The sequence below is a fragment of the Haliotis rufescens genome, unplaced genomic scaffold, assembly GCF_023055435.1.
Source record: "Haliotis rufescens isolate VD_foot unplaced genomic scaffold, xgHalRufe1.0.p SCAF_56, whole genome shotgun sequence".
Taxonomy (NCBI): Eukaryota; Metazoa; Mollusca; class Gastropoda; order Lepetellida; family Haliotidae; genus Haliotis; species Haliotis rufescens.
In genome coordinates, this window is record NW_025964290.1 from 1869828 (window position 1) to 1878542 (window position 8715).

Genomic DNA, 8715 nt, shown 5'->3' on the forward strand with positions numbered 1-8715 from the left:
TTCATTCATGGTTTTGCTTTCTCTATATGCCAAGAAGCACGAGGCAAATTATAACAGAATATGAAAATAGGTTGTGTTGTGGTTTTGAAATATAATATTACATGAGTTTCCAAAAATAGAAACCAGAGTCACAGGAGCTTACTTACACTGGAGGTATTAACACAATGGAGGATGTGCCAAATATTTTATGATGTGCGAAGAAACATGTCCCCAGTCCGTCTGTTCCAGAAGAGAGTATGTTTGCACAGCCGGGATTGCCTTTGTGAGAATCTTAGAGCATTGTTTAAACACGAGCATTAACTCAAGTTACGGAATGAAAATATTGAGAAAAACAAAAGATAAATATGTGTCTGGTTGACTACCACGTTTCAATACATTTGAAGTTATCCTTTCTTGTCCAGTAGTGTCTGTGGAGAAGATGCATTTTTAGAGAATTTAAAGAGCATAGTCAAAATGTAAGTGTCAAGGTCAAATGTAAATGTCGAGGTCAAATGTAAGTCTCAAGGTCCAAATGTAAGTGTCAAGGTCCAAATGTGAGTGTCAAGGTCAAAATGTAAGTGTCAAGGTCAAAATTTAAGTGTCAAGGTCAAAATGTATGTGTCAAGGTCAAAACTGTAGTGTCAAGGTCAAAACTGTAGTGTCAAGGTCAAATTGTAAGTGTCAAATCAAGGTTAAAATGTAGTGTCAAAGTCAAAATGTAAGTGTCGTGGTCAAATGTAAGGGCCAAGGTAAAATCAAAATTAAGAATAGTCAACTGCACATGTACCAAGGTACAAGGCAGCTGTGGCGGGCCTCTTGGAGACGATCAGCCAATCATTTCTCAGCCGAGAAGTTTTAGATCCGGTTGAACAAGAGCGTGGGCAGGTTCCTTCAATTTGAAACATGTAGTGACGCCGTTTCGTTTTTCTGTCCGTCCTTTTCACGTTAAAATTACGATTCTTAATAGTGCTATCCAAACTCACACACATCGTAGTGAAAACGTAAGAGTATGCTTTCAACGCTTTGATCTTGCTGAGAGTCCTCCCCAGGGTAACATTCTACAAAATGATCATAGCGCTGAGACGAATTGGTCTTCAGCAACCCATGCATGTCGTAAGAGGCGACTAACGGGATCGGATGGTCAGGCTCACTGACTTGGTTAATGCATGTCATCGTATCTCAACTGCAAAGATCTATGCTCATGATGTCACTCAGTGGATTGTTTGGTCCTACACGCGATTTTCTACAGACCGCCGTCAAATAGCTATAGAATATTGCTGAGTGCAGCGTCAAACAATATACAAACAAACATGATCATACCGTTTACGTGTTCACGGATAACCTTCGTATCATGTATCCACACAGTGGGAACTATTGACACCACTCCATCATAACACCGGTATGTCACGAGTAGCGTCACGGTTAGTGTTGTGTCCATCAACGGGCCATGATCTAGTGGTCGTAGGTTTCTCTGGCCCGTGAGCACGATGTTTGTGATTGTGGGTTGAACCCGACTGGTAAACGTACGACCTGCGTCCATTGGGGTTTTCCTTCGGACGCAAGTGTTCAAAGTGTGAATTAACTCCAAAACTCAATCAATTCGGTGGCTTTAAGGATGTAACCTAACACTTGACCAAATGTATAAAATACAATATAATACAAAGGAAACAATACATTACAATACAATGTAAACAACGTTTCTATAAGATGCACTCCACGGCCCACAAAGCACTTGAAGCATTACTTTGTTATTTAGCATGGACTTTCGACCGTCGTAGTGCTACGAACTCTGCTACGATTAATCTGAAAATCAGAATTATGGCCTATTCAATCTCAAACAAGAAACAAATAATTAGCACACTGGTTACAGGCTAAACAGGCAACTGTTTCTCAGGTATCGGAGCGTCTTGATAATGCTTTGAAACGTTTGGCCAAACCAGAAACAGATTCCAATCAATCAAACAAAGACCGCTTGTTCTTGAATTTGAAATTTCCCACAAAATTTCAAACTTCAGAAACCACCAACAGTTTCTTTTTCCTTTACAAACACCATTTCATCCAAATTGTTCAATTATAGGAACGTGCTGCATGACGTTGATTTGGCAACTCATGATGTAAATTCCACTCCTTTGGGACTGCCAAAACTCACCATATTGTTACCAACCTGCTGGCCATACAATCACAGCTGACTTCTCTATTGCTGACTTCCCTTGACTCCCTTTATGAGTCATTTTCAAAAGATGTCACTTTTTTTTGTCCAAACCCATTAAAATATTAAAAATATATATCTTTACATTACATTTTTTTCAGACTATCTCATGGAAAGTAATTCATATGATGAAACGGTTTATTTGCAATCATTGGGTCATGTTATGCGAATTTGATGCGGTTTAAAAGGGTAGAAAATGCAACTTTGGCTGTTCCAGCGCATTGAGCTTCAGATTTGGGAAACTGCAATTTGATAAATATTGGAATGTATACTATATTTTTGTGGTTATCTTATACAAACTCGACACATTAGGTACTTTCAGTGCGTAATTTCAATCCACTTTATATAATTTCTAAACAAAAATGATATTTAACATCGTCCTTAGATTTTGTGTCTTTCCTGTAACACTTAATAAAACATTGGAATAATCAATGATCCCCAATGCAAGGATATCAGCACTTCCTGTCATGCCCCGTACCATTTCCTACAGAAGAGTGGTGCCATGATTGTGTCATGTGCACCAGAAGACAAATTAGCAACAAAAGTTAACAAAAAAGGTAAGAGTTAATTATTTTCATTTCATGTCTTTCCCATAATGCAATGATTCAATGGAACAGATGCAAAATAGTTATTTCAAGTTCCAAGTTTATGCGCCAATTCATGAACAGAAACGTGTGTGAACATTCAACTTCATAAAGAGACCATTAATTAGTCAATATATTTTTTTTATCTAATGATTTGTCCTCCCTGTAACAGTCTTTCCTCTAACACTAAATGTATTACAGCTAAGACAGATTTTGTTAAAGTAAGGACTGTCTTCACTTAATATGCTATAAAGAAACAAAGTAATTACTCTGTTCTTTTCAATATTCCAAATAATTATTTCAATTCAGTAATTTGTAGGATAAACTTGTATTTCATTATTCTATGCAAAATTATTGAAAAACCTATTTGTTATAAGAAATGTGTTACAGTAAAGACAGCCTTGCTACGGTAATGACATTCTACATTTCCTAAAGTCAATTAAAAACAAAGTAATTACTCTCTGCTATGATTGATGATATATTCTAGTTAAGGGATCAATGATATTTTAGTTACTTGTTCCTAAGCTTGCTAAAATAAGTGGGCGGTCGGGTAGCCTAATGGCTAAAGCGTTCGCTCGTCACGCCAAAGACCCGGGCTCGATTCCCGACATGGGTACAATGTGTGAAGCCCATTTCTGGTGTCCCCCGCCGTGATATTGCTGGAATATTGCTAAAAGCGGCGTAAAACCATACTCACTCACTCACTGCTAAAATAAGTGTTTGTGATTTTTTAGTTACTATGTTACCGTTTTTACAGGAAAGACTAACTATACGTTTAATATAGAATCATGGCAGTGATCATGAAGTACCATTACTTGAGGGTATTTTCTATTTTGAAAGGTCAAACAAGTTGTAGAAAACGAGTTTAGGAAAAAACACTTCTTCACTGCACTTAACTGATGTCTGAAAACAATATTTTCAAACTTCACTCGATGAGATATACATCGTATTTGAAAAAAGCATGAAACAGTCTCTTTGTCTTATATAAAGATACGTGTGAAGCTGATGGTCAGAAACTGAATTCTTACAATGAAGAGCACCGTGCTGTTTGACGTTATCTCTTTCACACACTGCCGTTCTTGGACAATCGCCGCTAATCCCCGCTAGCGCCAGTTAATTAACACGAATAAATGAGCTATGTGTATCCATGAACATTTAGAAAGTGGTCAACTGTAGCAAATGTTTTTTGGGGGGATAACACTTTCTTAGTAAAGTACAGATTCTCTTACTTTTGTGGGTTGAGTCCCGTCTGGGATTCGAACCCACACTGCCAGAGTCAGGCACCTAATCGCCAGCACACAAAGTCAGCGATCGAACCCAATCAGCCGCCGAGGCTTCCACAAAAATGGAAGTCCGGACGGGGCTCAACCCAAAAAAGTACGAGAATCTGTACTTTACAAAGAAAATGTTATCCCAAATATAACATTTGTTCTTTGTGTATCCACTGACATTCTAGCAGATGCACTCGGTGACCTCTCAGATGGATGTTTGAAGCCAAACTGAAATTCGCTAACTGTTGCGTATGCACAGTTGCCTGGTCCACGGCAGACAGGGGATCAGGCAGGGCAAAAACAGATACATTACAATACATTTTTACTGTTAAATTAGTGTTTCTCCGTGATAACAAGGCATTCCTGTGTTAAAAACACTCCAACGCGGCCCATATTAGGCCAGCGATATGTAGTTTTGTTGCTTACTTTTAATGGAGAATAATATACTTGAAACCATTTTTACAGCTCCATGACATCGCTGACCTCCGTTGTGCTTTGGTCAACTGACGTTGTAACCTTGACAGGAGGACGCTGTGGTATTGGCCAGTAGCCACATCAGCTCAAGTGTTACCATCGTGGCTGGGTAACCAACACAAAGAGACGCTGTCATTTTGGCCAGTAGGCACATCAGCTCGAGTGTTACCATCGTGGCTGTGTAACCAACACAAGCAAACGCTGTGGTATTGGCCAGTAGCCACATCAGCTCGAGCGTTACCATCATGGCTGGGTAACCAACACAAGCAAACGCTGTGGTATTGGCCAGTAGCAACATCATCATGGCATTCCAAAATACCATCGAGTTATCAGTGAGAAAGTCCAGCATTTCACACATTGTTTCCTCAGTAAACTTCAGATGACATTTGCTTTCAATATAGACAAATTGCCTTGAACTTTAGAAGATAGACATGTGACTATATCTATGGTCACCACGTTTTGTAACAATACCCTGATGGATCAGGGAATGGCATAATTCCTTAATTTATTCATGTCAGAAAGTGGTTTACAAAGTTTAAAAATCAAATGTTTTGACATGATTGGACCTGGTTCTTTCCTGAGCTTGCAATAAGTCAAGCAAATCCTTTTAGAAGCCTTTTCAGTGGGACAACTACAAACTTTTTATGTAGGGCAGTCCGGCTTTGGGCGACAACTGCTTGGGGCAGGGTGGGTTTGTTCAATTTCTGTTTCTTCTTTTTCAGTTTGTTTTTCTACCAATGACAACATCACAAACTAACTTAATCCACTCTGAAAGACATTCAACAGGTTCTTCTCTTTTGGCCCATTTTTTGGCATATGCTTAGACAGCATTCATAATGATTTTAAAGCTCTGATCCTAATTGGTAGGAGGCTGCTCATGATATTTAAGAGAATTGCTTTTCATCCATTGTTCACATGACCGACAATTCACAATCATTTTAAAAGGAGAGAAAGTAGGGCACCGATCATAACCAGAGAGGTGTAAAACACGCAGATAACAAACACCACTTTGTCCAGTTTATCTGCCAGAAGAGGAAAGTCTGTGAACTCCTCCAGGTCTTCTTCCTTTGAGTCGTCACCAGCGTCTGGTGGAGTGGCTGGCTGTACAACCTTCTTCTTGCATTTCTTCAGGAGAACGGAAGCAAAGATCCGCGTCAACCTACTGTGTTTCTCTCTCTGACTTAGCCGTTGTGAAACAATGCAGTATGCCACGATGGAAGAACTGAACACGAATAGCGTGTAGACAATGATGGTCAAGATTGGAATATCTTTGGACGACTGTGGTAGCAGATCAGTGAGGAGGGTGATGAAGATGGTGAAGGACAGGAAGAGGGTGACCGATGTTGACGTCTTCTCGCCACTGTTGGACTTGACCAGGATCACACAAGGATTGACGAAAGTAACAATAAACAGGGGCATTATCAGACTAAAGATATAGTAACCTTGACGACGCTGCAGGATCAGTGTCATACTCACTCCACCCTTGGGTCCGCGTTCGCGAAGGGTTACTCTCTTTGCTGAGGCCCTCGTCATTGCCCATTCACCAGTGTCGATGACATCCTCGGCAGTGAAGGTGACATCACTGACGTTGACATCCAGCTCCCTGTGATAGGAGGTGGTCATTGTGATTGAGCAGGTATGGATGTCAAAAGGGAACTTCGTGAGACGCATAGGACAAGGTGTTCTTGTCTCTAGATCAATATACCACTCGACTTTGCCGTCGGGAAAAACCTGCAACATATTTGTAAAAGTTGTTTTTACATTTTCTAGAAAAGAAAAGATTGAAGTATGGTCTAAGGATCTCCGTTCGTTCGGTCGACATGGGAGGCAACGCTTCAACCAGCAGGCTACCCCAACGCCCCTTGTAACGGCCTGTACCCGTGAAGATCTAGGGCAGAATAAGTCCTCAGAAATCCATGTTTGCCGTAAAGCGACTATGCTTGTCGTAAGAGGTGACTGTCAGGATCGGGTGTTAATGCATGTCATCGTATCTCAGTTGCGTGGATATCGATGGTCCTGATATTGATCACTGGATTGTCTGGTCCAAACTCGATTATTTTCAGACCACCGTCATATAACTAGAATATTGCTGAGTGGGGCGTTAAACAACAAACAAACAAACTGCAACGGCCTAAAAAGGGCAACATACCTGAATAGCGTTGTCAGCCTCACCGAACGTGTCCTTACCACTGTGAGTTTTGAGGACTTGAAGTTCCGGGACCCATATTTTGGATCTGGGAAAGTTAATCGTTCTTACATCTGTGTACTTCTTGTCATCCCACGTCAACCTCTCGTCCGTCCACGTGACCACAAGGTCCAACCACGTGACCAAGATTTCACGGGTTGCGTCCAGGGTGACTATTTTGGACACTGCAATGTCCGTGTTAACAAACACTGTTTGCGCGGAGTCATTGACGGGACGGAGGTTTGGCTGGTAGTCGTTTAGGAGGTTGTTATGGAGGCGTTGCAGGTCGATGTAGCTGGCGCCGTCACTGACGCTGAAGTGGAGAAGTCCCAGCAGTGTCACCTTCACAAAATCCATTTCGAATGTTTTGTCAAAATCACAATGGGAACGACTTGTCAGGCATATATAGCAATATGATCTACCGAACAATCTGACAATCTTTCCTACCTGTGAATACTGTACAAGTAGTGTGTTGAGAATCTGCTGTCGCCAGACTGACTAAGTTAACAGTGTGATTCCGTCATTTCATACGGGCGAATGCTTACCACTAAGCGTTAAAGCACGGTTCTAGTACTGTTGACAATCCTCTTGTGTTTTTATTACGTGCATGACATTAATGAAAAAGATTTGATTAAGCGTGATTGTATTCGTCCAATAGTGTTTGCAGTTAAAAGATTTCAACATACCTGTTTGTAATGCAAACAAACGCCAATTCCATCGCGACGCGATGTAAGTGGCGTTTTGTGTGCGACGACTAGGATAAAACACCGCTTTGTGAATGTATATCTGTGTTTGTGATTGATTTGTTGGAATGAGATAAGCGCTGGTATTGACAGGCGGATGCAGTTGAAGCCATCTAGCATGTGTTCCCAGCAGTCCCACACTGATGGCATCCGGCCCGAGAACTTCAAACATTGTTCGAATGGAAGATCAGCAGCAACGGTACTTTATTAGTACGCACCACACAAAATATGTATAATGTGTTTACAACTTCGGCCTGGAAATATTCGAAACCAACCAGGTACTGATATTATAAGAACGATGGCAATCAACCAACACAATCAACCAAGTCACCGAGTTTGACACCCTATAGTATTTTCATAGTTGTAGGATGGGTATTTATAATGTGTTTGTTTGTTGTTTAACGACGCACGTAGCAATATCCAACCTATACATGGGCGGTGTGGAAATAACCAAGAACCCAATTTCTGACATTTGTATATTTCCCATCAGTGAATACCGCAATGTGTGGCTCACAAACAGGTCTTGTGGTTGATGACATGGCAGGTTTACTTAACGTGTGGCACACAAACAGGTCTTGTGGTTGATGACCTGGCAGGTTCACTTAACGTGTAATAACGTGCTAAATTGATGTACACAAAATGATGCCTACCATTACAGTAATTATTGATGTGTGATCAGGAATAATTACATACATACAATCACCCAGACATGAATCGAGAACTAAACAGTAGCAACTGACTTTCCATCAATCGTGCATATTCACAACGGTAACATTGGTGATGCCTATTTTCGGTGTCCCTCGCCGAGATATTGCCCGAATGATGCTATAGGCGTACATCTACACTGACTCACTTAAATATTACTACTTATTTATAGATGCAGTATAGAAGTGCCAGTTCACACTACGAAAAGCTTATATCCTGGCTTAATATACTAAACCAAATTAAAAACTTCACAATCCTAAAATTTTAACATTTTGACCAGTTATCACTGTGGGCCCTTATTGTGTATTTAAACAGTAATGGCCACATATTGTCTTCAGATAACACCCGCTTTTGTGCAGGTGAATCGATCAAAATCATGTGCATAGCACTATAGTGGCAAAAGTGTTTTTTCACGTGCAACTGGTCACGTGACCATAATACCGCACGTGTTTCAGCAATACTTGTTAGCAGTCATTAACAAAAAAAGAAAAACACAAGAAAACAAACGTCTTGTCATGACACGCCTTTCAAATGTGCAACGTGAACGTGCCATCGGCATGTTGCA

The 8715-nt window shown here is 40.6% G+C and overlaps 1 protein-coding gene across 1 annotated transcript; it reads right to left on the reverse strand.

The window, feature by feature from the left end:
- Positions 1 to 4808: 4808 nt before the first annotated feature.
- LOC124141750 (acetylcholine receptor subunit gamma-like) lies at positions 4809 to 7548 on the reverse strand. Its single transcript, XM_046509836.2, has 2 exons — positions 6667 to 7548; positions 4809 to 6248 (listed from the first exon to the last, which is right to left on the reverse strand). Exons 1-2 carry the CDS (start codon positions 7057 to 7059, stop codon positions 5451 to 5453), a joined length of 1191 nt encoding a protein of 396 aa, XP_046365792.1. The 5' UTR covers positions 7060 to 7548; the 3' UTR covers positions 4809 to 5450.
- Between the last annotated feature and the right edge of the window lie 1167 nt (positions 7549 to 8715).